This window comes from Athene noctua, chromosome 11 (genome assembly GCF_965140245.1).
Source record: "Athene noctua chromosome 11, bAthNoc1.hap1.1, whole genome shotgun sequence".
In the NCBI taxonomy this organism is placed as follows: Eukaryota; Metazoa; Chordata; class Aves; order Strigiformes; family Strigidae; genus Athene; species Athene noctua.
This window is the reverse complement of record NC_134047.1, coordinates 9747117-9766370: the sequence shown is the minus strand read 5'-3', so window position 1 is coordinate 9766370 and position 19254 is coordinate 9747117. Positions and strand designations below refer to the sequence as shown.

General features: G+C 39.2%; 1 protein-coding gene across 1 annotated transcript in view; it reads right to left on the bottom strand.

The window, feature by feature from the left end:
* Positions 1–917: 917 nt before the first annotated feature.
* Positions 918–19254, bottom strand: part of COL4A5 (collagen type IV alpha 5 chain) — an 85897-nt gene continuing 67560 nt past the window's right edge. The window contains exons 38-51 of the mRNA XM_074914790.1: positions 18939–19019; positions 18278–18376; positions 17695–17745; positions 16683–16868; positions 9957–10090; positions 9478–9550; positions 9270–9341; positions 8753–8881; positions 8394–8492; positions 6917–7129; positions 6402–6579; positions 5717–5831; positions 5230–5402; positions 918–3673 (exon numbers count right to left, since the gene is read on the bottom strand). Coding sequence (XP_074770891.1) covers positions 3592–3673; positions 5230–5402; positions 5717–5831; positions 6402–6579; positions 6917–7129; positions 8394–8492; positions 8753–8881; positions 9270–9341; positions 9478–9550; positions 9957–10090; positions 16683–16868; positions 17695–17745; positions 18278–18376; positions 18939–19019 — 1685 coding nt within the window. The 3' untranslated portion in view covers positions 918–3591. The remainder of the gene's footprint in view (positions 3674–5229; positions 5403–5716; positions 5832–6401; positions 6580–6916; positions 7130–8393; positions 8493–8752; positions 8882–9269; positions 9342–9477; positions 9551–9956; positions 10091–16682; positions 16869–17694; positions 17746–18277; positions 18377–18938; positions 19020–19254) is intronic.

The window sequence follows — 19254 nt, the reverse complement described above, 5'->3', positions numbered from 1 at the left end:
CAAAAATCAATGTAGCACTTTTTCAAATTCTAAAAATACTTTTTAGAATAGGTTACTTCATCTTTTGATGTGAGAAATCCTCACTATGGAGGGGGCTGACCCTTACAATAGAGGACAAAACACTGCACGCTTCTAAAGCACAGAGCTGGCATGTAGTTCATCGTACAGAAATGTTGCTGCATGGCCCTGTGCACCCACTTTGGTTTATAGATTGTACCTTGATCACAGAATTGTTTCAGAAGTTTAAATCCCACCTCATAAATGAAGGAAGCTTTCCTCTTTAGTCAAGGATTATAATAGGACTTACTAGAGTGAAGGTACTGAAAAGCCTGTCATAGCAGAAAGTTGCTTTCTAATACTAGAACAGTGTAAATCCAAGTTACTCAAGAAGCTTGCTGGTTTTACAACTTGCAGACTAGTATTCCTTTAGAAAGCTGCATTTTTTCACTACTCAGCCCAGTTGCAATTGACTGTACACCACCTGCAGCAAGCTTTGAAGAACAAGAACTGAGTTGTGAGCAAAGAAAGGTAACGCACTCCCCTTCCAGTAAGCATTCTTAAAGTCATTGCTGTCTGCTGGCACTTCCAGGAGCTCAGGCATGTTGCTGTTTTAGTTTTCTTCCAAAGCTATATGGTGCCCTCGAGTGGCTAAAGTGTGCAACTTGACCTTCTACAACTTAAAATACTTGTTATCTTCCAGGTTCCTGCTCAAGATTAACTGAAATAGATAACTTTACATCATTAGTTAAGAGAATAAATCTTTAGTTAAAAACAGATCAGCCTTCAGGAAAAAGAACCTTGTCAATGAAGAAATGGTGTTCTGAGCTGGATCATGTTTAGGCTATGTTGAAAACTACTTTAAGGCTTCAGTGTTCAAAACAGTTTTTTACACCTTCAATAATAAATCTGCAAACACAAGCTTTTACCTGTAGTTTAATATTTATATACCGATGGATAGCACCTAGAGGCCCCAACCAACATTTGAGCCCCCTCAATGTCTCTGCCCCAAAGAGCTTACAGTCTAAGCAGTCAAGAAGTAGGAGAAAATAATAACCATGCTTTCCTTTATAGATCAGTAACTCTGATCCAACACAGGTCAAGTGATTTACCTGCTCTAAGGCACAGAATGTGTGGTGGGAATTAAAACATCTCTTGAATCTCTGCTGCAGGTCTGTTAAAAGATGCTCTTGCCTCTCTAGACCACCTTTCTCTTAATAAAAATTAGCCCATTTGGAAATCTCAGCCTGAAGCTGATTAGTTCTCCAGGTCATGGTGAGAGCTGCAGGAATAGAACAGAGAACGTATCTGTCAGAAGTGTAGCTGTTTCATGTATTTTCATTTTCCGTGGTCGTTCACAGGTTTGGGACTTAACACTGCCACAAGACTAGCTGTTCTGGGTGCTATCTACCTTAGACTGGAATGGTATCTCCTGTCTTAACACTTCAGTGGGCTTTGCTTTACATGCTGCGAGAGAAGGCCAAATCTTAGAAAGAAGCACTGGTTATACACTACTGGAACAAACGTGTTCTGCCCTTTCCCAGGTCCCCATGTATGAACATTTGGTTGTGAGCACGAGACAGGGCTTGGTAGGGAAGGCTGGGAGAGCTCTTTCCTTTGGGAACTCCTTGACCTCAGCATCCATTCTTTGCTTTTTTGGGGTTAGGGAAAGGCTGCTATGTTCATTTTAGGCTTCTGTGGAGCCAGCAGTGAAATAAGGGCTTGTGTTTTAAGAAGAGACTTACTATTTTATTTCAGCTTTGGTAAAAAGTTCTTGACTTGGAGGTAGCAGCAGGTTCAGTTTATTTCTATATGCATCAGCAAACCAAAGTAAAATGAGTTGAAGGATGCACATTGCTGAGTTGCCCACTCTCTACCAACATATATAACTGCAGCTAATTGAAAAAAAAGACAAAGCTATTAATATTTTGCACTTTAAACTAAAGAACTTTAGTTTCATACTTAGTTGAAAGCTTTTGAAATCAGCACCAATCTCATTGTACAAATCACTGGCAACTGGTCAGTCACCAGTCCTATGTCTTTTGTCAGATGTGCATAAAACAAGATTTCTGATGCCCCGTGTTTACAACGATAACTGAAAGGTAAGAATGAATAGCCGTTAGCAGATAAATTACTTAACAGTAGTCAATAAACAAATACACTTCACCTATATAAAGCAGTATGTTAATTCACAAGTTAAGCTGTATTGATAGTTGAGGTGGCGATATACAACAAAAATATTAAAGTAGCATCACTTGAAAAATAGTCTTGCTTTGTCAGGGTTCTGTTTATACAGAAGGGTAAATGAAACGGCACTGACCATAGAAGCTGAACAGTCATGCATACAAAAAGCGATCACTTTTCAGCTATTGCACAAGTCGTGACACTCTAAGACATACACAGTAGGAGTCTTTTGTTACAAAATGACATCAGAAAGACTGCATGCACCATCTTTCAAGGCCTTATGTGAACTAGACATACACAAGAGTTGCTGTATACTGTAAATACATGGTGGATGTGTATAAATTCACATAAGATTAATCTGTAAATGGGAAAGTTTCCACCAGCTTATGCTTTATTTTATTCACAAGGTTTCTTAGCATGTACACTACTTTGGATAAAATGCATGACACCCACTTCAGAGTAGAGGTTTCATGTAAGGATAATCTTAAATGCTTTGGTAACTGGATATTCTCAAGGAACAGGTTTTGTTAAACCAAACTGATTACTAAAATGTGACTGTGACTTTTATTCAGAAAAGAAGGATATAGAATACGGCTAATAATTTCACGTATTTTTACAAGATGATAAAAAAAAAACTTTTCAAGTGAATTGGGATTTGTAAGGACAAATAAAACCACTGATAGCATAGTGTACAACATTTAAAATCCTGATCAAAATGACTTCAGAGTAATTGTGCATTCCCCAGATATATCAGGTTGGCAACTGAGGAAGGAAATGAAATATTAAATGGAGAAGTTGGCATAAGAGGGGTAAATTCTCTCTGTACCACAAGTTTCATAATAAAATACTGCCATATCTTTTCATTTTAGACATAAGCATTTTTATATCAGTCTGGTTTGTTTCTAAATGACTGAAAGTTTCAACTAAAAAGGTGTTTACACAATATACACATTTCATTACTTACAAAGAGAAATAAGCTTAAAATTTCATATTAAAAACCTGGGATACAGTAGGGTTAGTAGCACCATGAAAAATGTTTTTCAAAACTGCAGTCTTGTTATTTTAAACATACTTCAGTGCGTCATGTTTTTCTTTATTCTCTTGGTTGATCAAAAAGGTGCCATTTTGGTACAGGGAGAGAAATGAAAAATTTCATCTTCTGATCCTTTGTGAAACTCAGGTGTTCTTTTCTGTTTCCAAGAGGTCAGTTCTTTCATCTTAGTCCTGTTGTTAAATATGTACCGAACAACCCTTAGTTTGGCACATGAGTGAGGTACACTTGAATTTGCTTGGTTAAAACAGTTTGGATTTGTTTTTTCTTTTCTTTCTGCACAGTAGCACCATTGTTGCAGCTGGAAGACAGTGCATCTTAGGAATTTTCAACTGTTTTATAAAACATTCTCCAAGATGTTACGTCTTCTTCATGCAAACTTGACAACGACTAATACGCGTCCTCAAATCTCCAGCTTTCAGTGTCTCTGACTGAGGTTTACTGGTAGACAGACACAAAGGTACGGTTAGGTTAGCTTTTTCTTTGTTTGCAAAAATGTTCCTTAATTCACAGTTTAAGATAACACTAAGTATGTATGCAGAGAATTAGTCATGTATTTGAGAGTTTTCACAGAATCACAGAATTTGATTCTTTTCCTTAAGGTTGATCTTTCTGTACATCCTCAGCACCAGATGACAGACACTCAGCTGTGTCCAGTGTCTCAGTATGCACCAGGTGTGTTAACCAACTACTCCAGGGTAGCATATGATGTAGCACAAACACCAGCGTGGAAGGTGAATTTTGTACATTTAAGACAGTATTTCTGGGGTTTTTTGTTTGTAGCCTTTGGGTTTCTAAGCTGAAGGGGACTTCAACAACTCAAAAAATACTGCAACAATGAGATTTGTATTTAAGTGATGGCTTTATCAATTTATTTATTTATATTCTGAAAGGGTAAGGAGGTGGAAGATTAACATAACAAATTCATGTAATATGCATGTACACAGAGTAAGTCCAATTCTTAAAAGTTTCTTCTAAAAAATAGAATGAAAAAGGAAGTTGCATTAATGGAAGACAGAAAATAGTAGAGACAGAAAACTCAAAGGTGTGTGTGGTAGTTATTAGTAGGCAGTTTTCACTAGTGAATTACCACTGATCAACTAACCTGAAAACTTAGAGTGATGACTCTTTAATGCACATTAAGTATCACAGTTGTAGATGTTACACAAAACCAACTTGGGGGCCACTACTGCTGTATATATAACACAGTGCACACTGCCAGCCCTGTACCACAAAGTTACATTTTTCAGTTTGGTGTCAGTGGGAATATTTATGAAGTTTTTATCAGTACACAAACAGGGCAGTAGCAATTTATTCTAGGAAAGAGATGATTTTTCAAAGAAAAAGTGGTTTTGCTACTCCAGTTGAAAGGGAAAAAGTTTGAGGAGTTGAGAGACTCCAGCCAAAATGCTGACTGCAGAGAAGCTGAGGACAGAATGTCCATTGGCTTCCTTGCAGCCAAAATGTCATCTTAACTCTTCTGCAAAGTACTGGAAAAAACGCTTGCCGTGGAGGGTATGAAACCTCCTTCACACAAGACTTAAAAGCAGGTTATATGAACATCTGCCTTAAAAGGCTTAAGCAGAGTTGATCTTGCCCTTCATGCCTGTCCCTTTTATGTCTCTGAACTACCTGTTCAAATATTTGAGTCTATTGAAAGGCCTGTCAAGAAAAAAAAAAAACACCAAAATTGATCTTTTAGGCCTGAAATACAGTAACTACAATAAGACTATTTTTAGAGAAGGTACTGCTAAATGTGAGTAAGAATTGACATAAGAATCTGACTCCTTGCAAAACAGAATGTGCCCTAGCAAGTTTTTTCATAATATTAAAGGCTTACCAAGGAAACGCTTGAAAAACTGGTTATGAGGGGGAAAACAAGTTAAATTATTTCCCTATACCCCTGTAAACAAATCATTTTTGATCTTTGGAATAAATTCTGTTTCCAAAGCTTTCCTTCTGGAATAAAGCAATATACAAGAAACAAGTTTTCTTACCTGAACATTTCTGACACCTCTACAGTTGCCAGCCAGAAACTATATGAATTGGCATAGTAATTACAAGTGCCACGACCATGGCATTCAATGAAGGGAGCTGAGCGGAATTCTTCTAAACAGGATCCAGGTGATGCCAAGGCCTGTCCAGAGCCCTCTGCTCCAGCACTGGTGTGCTGGTGTAGGGGTGGAGGAAAGAAACACACAAACAAGAATCTTACAGTAGGCACTAAAAATTAAATAGCACAGCATTCTAAAAGAGCCACTGTTCATTCTTGGCTGAGATAATGCAGCGTCAGACACCTCCATAAATACCAGTTACACTGGGGTCTGTGTACTGGAAACAACACTGTTAATCTTGGCTACCATGGTTAGTAATTGAAGGTAAAGGTTTTTGAGTGACAACCACTGTTTTTAACAAACTCCTAAAGCAGCTAGGTGAGGACACAAGTGGGGACGAGCCACTTCTGGAGCAGGAGGCAGTTCTTACCATCATGAAAGAGTAACCAATCCAAAGGGAGTCCCAGCCTGGAGGACACGAAGGAATCTGAATAGTCTGACTGTGGACAGCTATCACCATAGCAGGAGCTTCACACACAACACATCTGGACACAGGGGAAATACCAGGAGAAACACATGATATTAAAGTATGAGTATGTTTTATTATGAATTCTTACACAGAGAAAGGCAGAAAAGCTAGCCTGTGAGAGGCTGTCCTATTAACCTAGGCTGCTACTTCTCATGGATTTTGTAACAGCAATAAGATGGTATTTTAGAGTGTAAAATCTGCCTTTATTTCCACTAGCAACCATTGGCTAAAATACTGAAGCAGTTGCTGAAACAAAAAGTGGAAGCTCGAAGTCCCCAGGTGAACAGCTTAATTCTAGAGCCAATAGCTCTCATGTTCTCTTTCCTGTCCGTGGCAATCTTGCACTGCTGGTTACATAGCTTCCTCAGTCAAGGAGAGCTCTTACAGCCTTTCAGCCTCTAATTATCACTGCTGCACACAGACAGACCTTTCAAGACAATAAATACTTCAAAACAAGGTATTTTCCTAGTATTTCCCAGAGCAAACCATGACAGACTCATGTCTTAATATCCAACCAGCATGTTAGAAATCCGTGCTCTTTATCCAGATCATGAAAAAGGAGAGCTGCTGGCCTGCTTTGTCTCACCGGCTAATGAACGGCTGGATGCTCTGCCCAGTCAGCGGCTCCATGCTCATCGGCATTGGCTCTGGAGTTGAGAGCCAGTAGGAATAGTCATTCCTTGATGCAAAATTACAAACATTGTTGATGTTGCAGAACATGAAGGGCATGGTGCTGAAACGTCTAAGACAGCTCCCAGCAGTACCTACAAAGTAAGATACATAAAATGTGACAGCAGTTTTCACTTCATTGCTTTTTATAGCAATACTTTGAGAAGAATAATTGTGTGTTCTTCCTCTCCACCCGTGAGTGCACAGAATGTGCTATCAAATTGTCACGTGAGGGAAAAACGTAACTTCTCAGTTTTGGTTTACATTCTTTCATCATAATGTGCAACCTCTGGAGGTAGTAGATCTTAGTACGCATTTTCCCTCCTCATCTAAGAAAGCTCTAAGACTGTCATATCTGCCGAGAACCAGAGCATTTGAAGAAGAAGCTACAACCTCTTTCCCCTTAAAGACAGAGCATAGAGAGTATCTCACCCAAATCCTGGCCATGTGCTCTCTCATTTCCTTGCACATATAGAAGAGAGAATCCATCATATATTCTTGATGTTCCTTGTGGACATAGTGGTGTATCCCTGGTCTGGCTGTGCCGGGTTATAAGGAATCCGTGAGCAACAGAAGCTGTTCCAGGAGGGCCAGGTGGGCCTTGTAAGCCATCAGGACCAGGAGGTCCCTGTATTCCTCGTGAACCTGTTCGCACAAGAGAAACACAACACACAGTATTTAACACCACCATTTCTTGCTTGTTTAGGACTAATGTAGCTCTGAAATGTAGCACGGTCTTGTGATTAATGTGCTTGTGAGTTGGGGGACCTGGGGTCTGCTGACACTATCTTCCTCAAGTTATTTTTTCATGTAAGCTTGGTTAAATCACTGAGGCTGTCATAGCCAGGTATAAAATAGTGCAACTTCCCTGTGTTGTAGGGGTATTGTGAAGTTAAACATGTTCAGAACTGTGAGGCACTAAGGTAACAACTGCAGTGGACATGACAGCCACTGGAATGAGTCCAAATCACCTTCCCAATTCCAGAACGTATTAATCTGTGTATGCAGCTCAGTAAGATAATATTGAAACATCCTGATCAGGATCACAAAATAAATGGCAGAGCCAGAAGCAGAAGCAAGTCTCACTCTAGGGCATGCTATGATAACACCTGAGCCAAAGCCCACCAAAATGAATAGAAAAGCTGCAGTCAGCTTTGGGTTACAAAAAGTGGAAATAGGCTAGAACTACCTTGACTGAGAGCAAGAATGAGTCATGTGACTGAGAGAGGTATCAGAAAAGGCATCTGTTCTTGAACAGCAAAAATATTGGGAAATAAACCCACAAATATTTAGACTATGTTATTCCACAGTCATTCTTATTTACATTTTTTCACTAAAATAATGCTAACAGATTTCATAGAGCTACTCAAAGGAAAAAAGGCATTATAGATTTTTGTACTGTTTTAACTGTTTAAATTCTAATGCTTTTTCTTGCAAGTTGCTACTTAATATGTATCATCTTTAGAATATTGTCGCAGTGACTAGTCTGATTTCTTTTATCAGACTGTAATGCTAAGCAATAGCTGTACTGGTAGCTGATCTCTGTCCCTGGTGAAATTATTTCCTTTATGAGGTCCGTTTTTGCCCCATTCATTATTTCCATAATTAAAATTAGTTTACCAGTCTCTCTCTTCTCTTTCCTACTACTGTCATTATCTCCTGTGCAGGGGTGCCATTAAACTTGAGATAAAGCACTTGACAATATACAGTGACTGACAATGTGTTGGTTCCAAGAATATTACAAATGAAAGTATGTTTGGCTGTTTGTAATATTTTTGCATACAGAAAATACCAAAATTATAATTTTATTATTATTTGCATGAGGCAAATATGTCACTTCCCAGTATTAGCCTGCACTCACAAAAGGGAACATCTTTTCCACCGGGTCTTCAAAGGATAAACGCCATACCTGGTTGGCCTGGAAGACCTCTCTCTCCTTTACGTCCTACTGGACCATCAAAACCAGGTAGCCCATCTCGTCCTGGGTCACCAGGAAGACCAATTGGACCTAGAATAGACAAATGAATAACTGAAATAAAAGCTCTCAAAATCTCACTAAAGAAATCTTTAAATTGTCTGGGACTCATCTACTGTTTCTTCATGATACGTTAGATAAGACCATTAAATGGGATGGATATGGTGGAATCCTACATTTATCTATTACCTCTTGATGAATTCAGTAACTTGTCTCTGCTGCCTATGCCAAGTTACATCCTGCAGTCAGCTATATTGCTTAGTCATTTTCTCTGTGGCCACCTAGGATCATACCTGGCAAGCCCTGTGGCCCTGGCAATCCAGGTGGCCCTTTTGACCCAGGCTGTCCCGGAGGACCCGGTGGACCAGGGTCACCTTTGACAACAATGCTTCGTCCAATGGTACCTGGTAAACCTGGTGGACCTGAGAGAAAGCAGCATTAGATAAAGCAGTATTAGATAAACCAAACTGGAAGACAGCATTAGAAATAGTTCCTGTTACCATTATTGCAAAGTCAGAAGCCAAGAGCTCTATCAGTGCAAAGAATAACTGTACATATAAGGCAAAATAAGTGCTCTTGGTGACCCCTTCCCTCAAAGCACAGCTCTTGCAGGGGTTAATGCATGTAGACTGGATACAGAGTATAAAGTATGGTAGGATTACTTGTAGGGCTAAAAAGTATAGCCTGGAATTTGTGTTTAAGCTATTGTTCACTTTCATTGCTGGCTGAGACCAACTCAGTCCTACACCTGTGTAACAAATTCTACTGGCACGGAGCAAAAGTGACAATACTGCTACCCAGGACTCCTACCTGGTGGGCCTGGCAGTCCTTGACTGCCTGTGAGGCCAGCGGGTCCTGCAGGTCCAGTGGGACCCTTCATACCTGAAACATCAAATTCAGACAGTTACACAGTGAAAGAACAAAATCTACTACAGGAATGGCCAAGATCAGCCACCTTTTCTTCCTGAGTGGCTGTTACTCTGTCTGGAGGTTTTAACTTGAAATGCTTGTTAAATACCTGGGAATCCTGGAACGCCTGGAAGCCCAGGGTCGCCCTTCATTCCATTCAGACCTGGCCGACCAGGATCCCCCTGAACAGAAGAGCTTCACGTTATTCACTCATCTTCTCAGCAGTTTCAGAAAAACAGAGAGAAAAGGTGGCTGGGGGATGAATAAGCACTGTGGGTCTGTGAACTAGTGCTTTGAAGGGCTGAGGCCATGCACTCTGCTCACTGCACTGGGTGCTGTCAGAGAATGCTGTAACATGGAGTGTGCACTGATGGCTCCAGCTCCCACAGGAATATAATGGGGACATCCTGCCCTGATACCGAGGGATGATTAAGGAAAAGACCCTCTTACTTGCTACAAGACAGGGTGTTAGCTACATTTTGGCTTTTATTTTACTATGATAAACTGCATGTTCCACCCAAATATATTTCATTTTTATTGCATTTATTTTAAAATAAAATAGGGAAAAAACTCAATTTTTTGTCCTACCTGGCGTCCAGGTGGTCCTTGATCTCCCTTTTGACCGGTCAGGCCAGGTGGGCCAGGTTGACCTGGGTTCCCCCTTTCCCCTTTAAGTCCTCCATTGCCGGGTGGCCCTCGTGGACCTTCTGGGCCAGGTGGACCTTAACGTTGCAGAACAAATATGCACAGATCAGTACATGTCAACCATTCTCCCCCAGTTTGTGCCTTCAGCGTAAAAAAAAATTAAAGATATTTTGGCTTGACTTCCCAGCTCTATTACAATGCTGAATTCAGGATAAACTAAAAGTAAAACAAATGGAGGGATTATTTGCACTACCCAAATCAGGAACCAAGGCTCCTTATCTAGCTGATGCAGAGAAGCAGGTCTTTCCAGAAGGCAGTGCAACTCACCTGCGGTAGCAGCTTACCAGTGACCAGACCGGTGCCTTTAGTAGGAGCCGAGAAACCCAAAAATTAGATGGTACAAATATCCCCTCTGCTGACCTGCATACATTCACCATCTCTTAAGTGCTGTCTTAACAGACTGAACTCCTTTTGAAAGCCAGTCTGAACTATGTAAAATATTGCTGCTTTTTTGCTGTTAAAATTTAACACGCCCATTGAAGAGCCTGGTATATAGTGTCTATTGGCTGCTGGGCAGCAGGAAACCCATCATTCTGCCTTGCCGAAATAATAAACTGAGTTGCAGAAACTGTCTCTGATGGATCTGTCTGTCTTTAGTAGAATTATGCTGTGAAAATCCAGTAGAGGAACTGTGCTATGTCTTTAAGTATTTTCCTTTTGCTACAGCCACATTAATCCAAAGGAAAGCAGTGGATTTAAAAGAAACTTAGGTATTTGGAGAACTGAGAGATGAGACCCCCACCTCTAAACCACCATATAAATAGAAGGCAACCAATACTAGTTTGCGGCAAAACAAGCCATAAGCAAGTGCAACAACAGCTAATAACGTTTTACAAGTTAGATTTCATAACTGAATTAACAAAAGTATCTCTTTGCAGGACAGTGCTATGACATTCTACCTGTGGTACAACAAATCTAATAACATTTATCAGTGTGCTGAATTTTCAATTATTCTGCAACCTCAAGTAATTTTACTTCTCCTTTGACACCCTCATAGTCTATATTCAGTGAATAAATTTGATGAGCTGTATTTCTTGCATGCAAATCTGAGTATAGAATCCTTTCAAAATTTTTCTTTTCAAATCAACAGCAATTTTGTACCAGATTTCACACATATCCTGTAGCAGTTTCAACTACAGAAAGCATCCCATCATGCAAGGATTTTTTGGGTTCATTTTGCTCTTTTATACCAGTCTAGTATTGTACACATGCAAAATAATAATGGGTTACCATCTGAGGCATGCTAAACAAACACATACAATCTGCAGGGCAGCCGTAGTCCTTAGAAAGCTAATCACAGAATTACAGGAAAACATCTGTTTCTCTTACATCAAGTGCAACGCAGTAAAATAAATTGACCGAGTTAAGAGTCTAACCTGGAGGACCTGGAAGGATCAGAGTTCACCAAAGCCCAATGATCGATGTTAGAAGGGTCAGACATCACACAGTACAAAACAAGATTACTAGTTAGAAATAGTACAGATGACAGCATATACACTACACAACAACCCATTTCACCAGCATATTTTGTATTTACAATATAATCCACATGCATGCATAAAACCATACATGAATACACAATGATATGTATTTTCAGATACAAGTTATTCTGGTGACTAGGCTCTACTAAGACTAACTTGACACTTCACTTAACAGCAAAATTAAAGCTTTACTAAAGAATGTGTTACTGCTTTAACATTACAGCTGAGGTCTGTAACTGGTTAGTCCTACTCACAATGGGGTTTGGACTATGTAACCATTTCACTGACAATAGCCAATGCCACAGGGCCTGGGAGCTTGGCAAATATGCAGGTAAATTGTGAATGACAATTTACGTGAGCAAAATTCTGCTTTGGGCAGGGGGGAAGTGTGATTAATAGAAGGACTTCTCACTGCTAATCAGGTGTGAGCCTCAACTATCTGTGAATATGATTCTAGGACTGAAAAGTAGACTTACACCCTCTTCAAAATGATAAGCAGGATTGACATGGATCAACAGGGCTGCAAATGCTATAAGCAAAAATACAGCAGAACTTATAAATTTAGAATATGTTGTCCTTACTGTTAGCATTATTTTTTCTTGATAAAAATACCCCAAGATGCTAATTTACCTCTTTAAGATTATTATGGAGAAAAGCACATTAACAGCATCCTTAGAAAAATCCTTTAAATGTCCTCATTCAAAAGGTAAGCTGCTTGTCCCCAACATGCTCCTGAATTAATACATAATTTAGCTCCCGTGTCACTTGCATCTTTCATGTCAGTGAAACGATTTAAATATATCAACATATCACCATGCAATTTGCAGCTAAAATCTAGAATAAATACATGTCAGGTTTACCTCAATGCACTTTCTTACATATTTGGTAAATTATTTTAAATACTAACTGCAATAAAGTGGTTAAAAATAATGACATAGACATTTCATGGTTACTGTTAAGCACTTATAAACTATATTTCATGGTTAGATAAGTTTTGCTATGATTTATAAATCTGTTCTATACTTGTTGATTACTGAACTCTGGCTGAGCACAGTCACAGGGTGGAACAAAACATGAAGCAACTGATAAATTCCTCTCAGCACACCCAATGATGGTAACCCTCTCTGAAAGTGTGGGTAGTGCTTGTGTGACCACCGTTTAATTAAAAGGTAAAGCCACATTCAGTTTTTTACATGACTGCAGAAAGCTAGGATTCGACCATCAGGCGCTATGACATTTGCTACCTCACAGTGCTGAGGACAGCATACTAGCATGTAATTCCTTTGTTGAATTTTCATGACAGTTCTTTGCTTCCTGAAAGTCATCATAGCAAAACCTAAAGACATTATTATTAAATGGATATACCAAGTCATTTTCAATCTAGACACATGTTAAAAAAACTTCGCAAGAGCTGGCTTGTGCTACATGCCGATATGCTAAATTACGATAAGCATGTGAAAACAACCATGTTCTTACCAGTCCTGCTCCACTGCCCTAGTATTAGGGAGGGGAGGGCTGTATGCTTCATATCATTAAATATATGTTAAAAGGAAGAGTTTTCCTCATTTCCTCTAACTGCTGGTGAAGCAAAACAATGTAAATAAGGATTTTTCTGCACTGGAAAGTTACAGTGCTAAGTTGGGAATGTAAAGCATCACTGTTACCCTGTATAAATCTGTCTGCAGACACTGTTGGTATAAAAGAAGCATCTAATTTATTTAAGTACGTTGAGAGTGTCCAAAATCAACAGTAGAATGTGTTAAAAAAATGAGTACTGTCACTTGCCCAAACTGCAAAACACAATTATATAGTAAAGACATGGGAGGACAGTGCAATATGCTTTTTTAAAAAAGATGAAAAGCAGTATATATTGTTTTCAACTTCCCTGAGAATCAATATACTAAAACAAGTTTCACAGTTGGGGACACTTATTAAAAGCCTTGCAAATCTGGACCCACATGATCTTCCACCATGGGGAGAGCAACACTGTGTCCTTCTAAAGTCAGTCCTACAACAACATAGAGGAAGAGTCTGAAGGTCAACTCGGAGCTGTTCTTTTCTACCACAAATTAAAAGGTAAGTCTGAAAAATGACTCAGCATATCTACATTTAGACACTATAAAAGTATATACATTCATCTTCATGCAAAGTTATTATTTTGGAGTTAAGGGGCTAACCTGAGGGACCTGGGAGTAGGGGGTCAGAGTTCACCAAGGTCATCATTAGAACAAGGGGAAAAACATCAAAATTGTTAGAAATACCAACAAGCTAACATATTCAACTAAACCTTTCTTTTTAGATTTAGCTCAATATTCCTTTACGTACAGTATGTAAACCACCAAACTATTATTATTCATAGTAATGAAAATAGACATGTGGAGTAACAGCAATGTTGTGTTGCCCTGGAAATTGGCTTAATTTTATAACCAATTAATAAAACTGTCCCAACACCATCTATCTATGTTTATTTTAGGGGTAACTCAACTGAAGTCAGAGAGCTACACCATGTGTGACTTCATAGCTTTTACTAATCTTAGAATATACCCAGAAGTGAACAACAAACAGTGTATGTATACAGCTTCTGGTTTTATTTATGTCCCTAGAAGGGGGGTAATTTGACAGCCACACAGCTGCTTTTATGACTGACTGCCTTATGTTGAAATGTTACAAAATCAGCATTCCAACAATAGACTGTGTTATCATTTGGAACAAAAGGCTGGAGTGCCGATTGTACCAGAACTGCAATAATAGTTTGGTTTATCCACATTAGTTCACGGATAACTGAGCAAAACAAATGCTTCACTTTATACGTTGCATGCAACAAAAATGGAAATAAGAGAAAGAAAGAGAAAGAGAGAGAGAGAGAACATGGCTGAGCAGAACCTCACTGGTTGTTTTCCCCATACCAACGGTCATAAAACTGCACAAAATGAGTGCCACCATTCCTCTACCTACCTCCCCAGCTGATTAGAGTCACTAAGCACCTGATTTATGCAGAGAAACGTGAACAAGATGAGAAGCTTCATAAAAACTCCAGTGCTACAGCAGAGCACAGAATCTCACTTGGTAGTTTTATTATACATCAGGAGCTGCTTAGCTGGTTTATTGTTTGGTTTGTTTGTTTTCGGGTTTTTGTTTTTGGTTTTTTTTTTTGGTTGTTGGTTTGTTTTTTTTTTTTTAAGAGTTTGGAGATATTCTCTCTACAGGGACCTTTTAAAAATGAAAGCCTATACTCCTACGGACCAATCATATTCCCATGCCAAAATTTAAATTGCTGTACCACTCTACATATAGAAAAATTATCTTTGGAAGATCTTGACATCTAGGATGTCTTAGGCCTTTATTGGGGCATGCTTAAATTACAAATCCGAAGTCCAGCATCCCACCTTCTCTTATCCCTTCACTCCTCCTCCCTCTCGCCCCAGTTGCAACTCTAACCACAGTGAGTAGAGCTGGGATTACTTGTCCCATACTCCGATGTGTCAGTGAGCAACTAGGCAGCAAAGGACAAGGCCACACAGAAAGTGGAAAACCAATTAGGACTACTAACTTGCTGCAGGGATGCCCCACTGACAGGGTAGAGCCCCTGAGGCACAGCAGAGAGTAAGTTCCTCCAGGAGAAAGGGAGAATGCATGCACTCCTCCTTCTACTAACCAGAGAGGAAACCAGGAAGAAATTGTGACTGACTGTGAATTATTAACCCACTGGGTCATTCTACACCAGTCACATAAAAACCAGGTTTAGGCCACAACACAATTCAAGTATTTTTGCTAGGACTAAAAGAAAACCTCACTATACTGGCAAACAGCACCCCAGTTTTAAAGTGTTATGAATTAAAACCAAATGTTGTTTATAATGACTCATTTTTTAAATGCCATTAGGACAGATGAGTTCATAGCCTACTCTGCACAAGAGAAAAGCTCATACTACCGTTGAGAATAATCAAATATTACTCAATTCCAGTTCTAGTGAAAATATTTTGATAAAATTCCATTCTAGAAATGTTTTTCAGTGGGATTGTCTCCTGCTGTATCAGAAGCAACGATGAGGAAAAAGTAAATCTTAAAATCTTTCCAAGTGTGTACTGCAAAACTAAACTCTCCCTTGATGACCCAAAATAAACAAAATATGTGTAGCAGCTATTTTAAAAATGTCCTAACTCAAAACTAACTTTCCCCAAACAAATATTTGAATAACAGAAAATTCTGAGGTCAGAATTTGAGGGCAATAAATAAAAATATTACTTCTCCATTAATATGCAAAGAAAAAAATCAACCACCAGCTTGGTTTGAAAGTAGTCTCTTTTAAGGAGAATATAAAGCACATTAAGTGAGATCAGTCTTATTGGTGGCAATGTACTTCTGGATTCAAAATACAGCAATAAGCTTGAACCAGAGCTGTGACAGGTTGATTAGAGGTAGATTTTTCAAGAGCAGTATCTAAATGCAAATAAACATTCTATGAGGCAAAATAGAGATCAAATTCTAATACATGCCAGGGAGTTGCTCAGCAATGTTAACTCAGTATAGTATTTTTTTTCATTCCCAGAATTAGTTGGTGCAGGAACAAAATGCAAACATGGAATGGAAAGATGAACATGGCATGATGGTGCACTGAGTCCATGGGAGCCACATGACACAATGGAGCAATGACATGTTACATGACACGAGGATGAAGAGGCAGATATCCAATCTGATCATGCGGTGATGCTAGCGTGAATTTGATTTTCATGACGCTTAAAATGATGGGGTTTGTTACTTTTGCTTTTTTGTGCGCGATGACATTTGCTGATCACGTGACAATACTGCAAAGGCATCAGATGCTCAGAAGTCGACATCGTGCTCGCTAGATGATTACTGTGACAGCATGCGGAGAATCTCCCGTTTATTAACGCATTAGATTTTTGCTGCTAGGTATCAGAAATTAATAGAAAGAAAGGCTGTTTTATTTTACTATCTTTGTTACTCTTGGCAACAAAATCCTCTGGTTGCCCACAGACATTAAGACCTATGCCATGAGGCTTGAACTTATCCATCCAAATAAACTGAAGAAATGTAAAGGCTGATAACCTACCAGCAAAACATCAAAGTACGGACAGATGTTGATAGGTACAGCTCACGCTTTTACCTGGCCTTCCTGGAACACCTGGTGGGCCAGGGCTACCTTTAGGACCTTCCAGAGGTGGCCCTGGTAATCCTGGTGGACCTGGTGGACCCTGTAGACCAGGAAATCCCTGGAAACCTGGTTCTCCCTTCAGACCTGGAAGTCCAGGGGGCCCCGGTGGGCCAGGTAACCCCAGTTCTCCTTTTTGCCCTGTAAAACCAAACAGCCGTGTTTATGAATACTGTTACAAATTGATAGGCAAAAAAGTCCAAATGTCAATTTGCAGAGCCATTTCTCTCTCTTGAAGAAGGTGCAAGTCTGGCCACAACTCACCTCATTTGCACAGTGAGACAGTATAAAATTGGTCTAACATTCAGAAAAAAGTTAGGGGTAATAATTCTTGCAAAAGAAAATGCTATAGCTTCTGACATATTCAAAGATGTTGCTGTGTCTCACTTTACAGTGATGCTGTAATTCATAAACATCCTCTGAGTTTGTAAGCCTACAAGCAATGTTTTCAGTGAAGAAATCTGTCAATATTAAGGCTTCATCTTTTTTTGACACTGCTGAAAGTTAAGACATACTTGCAAAATTTTCAAATAAGCTTGAGGAATTTAGGAGCCTTAATGCTATTGGAAAGTAATATAACGTAGGTTGTGAAGTTGCTTTTGAAAATACAGCAAGCAGCTATATTTTCAAAGCAGCTTAATTTGTCTTTTTTTGCATGAATGTTTTATTTACTGAAACAAACCAGTAAAGTTCTACACAATGCAGTAGACTATTATTTTGAGTGGATTTATGCTGTCTACATAATTGCTAATTTATAAAATTCTGTATTCAGTAACGTCTTTATTACCGTGGTTAACTGAAAATGGTCTGCTGAGAAAAAAAGTACATTATTTTAGTTGTTGCTATGGCATTCATTTGTTGCAGAACATACAACATGGCTTGCCTTTTTTTTTTTTTTTTTTTTTTTTTGTGGTGTATAGATATATTGTACCTTCAACCTTTTTAATAAAGAACAGAGAAACTTTACCTGACAACCCTGGGAGTCCTGGAGGTCCTGGGCGCCCGAAACCTGGTAGACCTGAAAAGAAAGAGACTCAGTTAATAATGAGCATTTAGCTTTCAAGTCACTGGGAATAAGAATATGAGGCTGAGAATGATGAAAGTGCAGTTTGTCTAAACCTGATTCCTTGAGTACCAGGATTCTCATTCACTCACCAGTTTACACCAATGTTAGAGGTTTTGTACAAAGTGCATCTGTAACTTTCTTAAAGTATTTCCATCCATTCCCAAGATGCTCTTTCAGATTTAGGGAGTTAATACTTTTGCATTTTTGGTTGGGGTTCTATCTTTAAGGCAGAAATTACACTGAAGCAATACAGTTACTGTGGAATACAGGAACAGGGGCTGGTGTTGAAGTCAGGTAATAAAAACCTAAGATCTGATTAAATTCTTGTCCTGTGCTTCACTGGCAGCTTGAGAGCACCCTTTGTGAACCATTCAGCATCTGGGAAGCACAGAAGCAGGTGTGGGGGCAGTTATAGGAAAAATAAAATGGAGAAAGAACATCATAATACAGAGTGAGGAGAAATCAAACAGAAAGGATACCTAACCTGGTTCGCCCTTCTGACCAGCTGGTCCAGGGATACCATCTCGACCAGGCTGTCCCTTCTCCCCTGAAGGACCAGGAGGGCCAGGACGACCAATATCACCTAAAAGGGGGATAGAACACATTAGCATGCTAATACCTAACCTGCAATAAAAAAAAGTAACCTCCCCCTGACTCCCCACCATCTGAATCTGAAGTTGTGACAATGTCCTAACAAATTCACAAGGGTGTAATCTTAAAATTAAAACCTTTCTCTCTCTCCCTACTGACAATTTAGAAAAGGCTTTTAGGCCTGTGACCTTTTAAGCAGTTAGTGTTTGCTAAAAATAATCTAATGCTTCCCTTTAGGATAAATTAGAATTTTGCTCCTACAAAACCAGGTTAGACCACTGGAGTACTTAATATGAATAAAGCTGGTAAATACTGAAACAGTTAACTTCTTGTTTCAACAGCTAATGATATGACTATGACCGCAGACACAAGTCATCAAGAAGTTAAACTTCTTTTCTGTTTAATGTCAGTGAAATGTGTCCAGTGGTGTTTGAGCATCCACATACATACAGATGCATTTTCATGATGTTAAAAAGATAAGAAGAAAGGAAGTGGCTTCATGTGTTATGTTTTCCACAGAAGCAGCTGACCTTTGCTGCACTGTTCATGCTCACCTACTGGCCCAGGTGGTCCAGGCAGGCCAGGATTACCTGGAGGCCCCTCAATACCTTTTGGTCCTGGAATTCCTGGCGTTCCTGTAAAGTAAAGGCATTTCAATCAAATTAAGCATAAAACTGGCTTTTCAGCAGATCTTGAAATGCTGTAATTTGGGGTGCCCTGAGTAACAAATGAGCTAACTGTATCAAGATACTGTATTTGCGCTCAGTTTGCAAATTTACAGCTGATCAAGGAGATGAATTATAAAGCAGAGAGTGTACAGAAACAAAATATACTAGCACAATTGTCTTTACTGCTACTCTCAAGACCCTG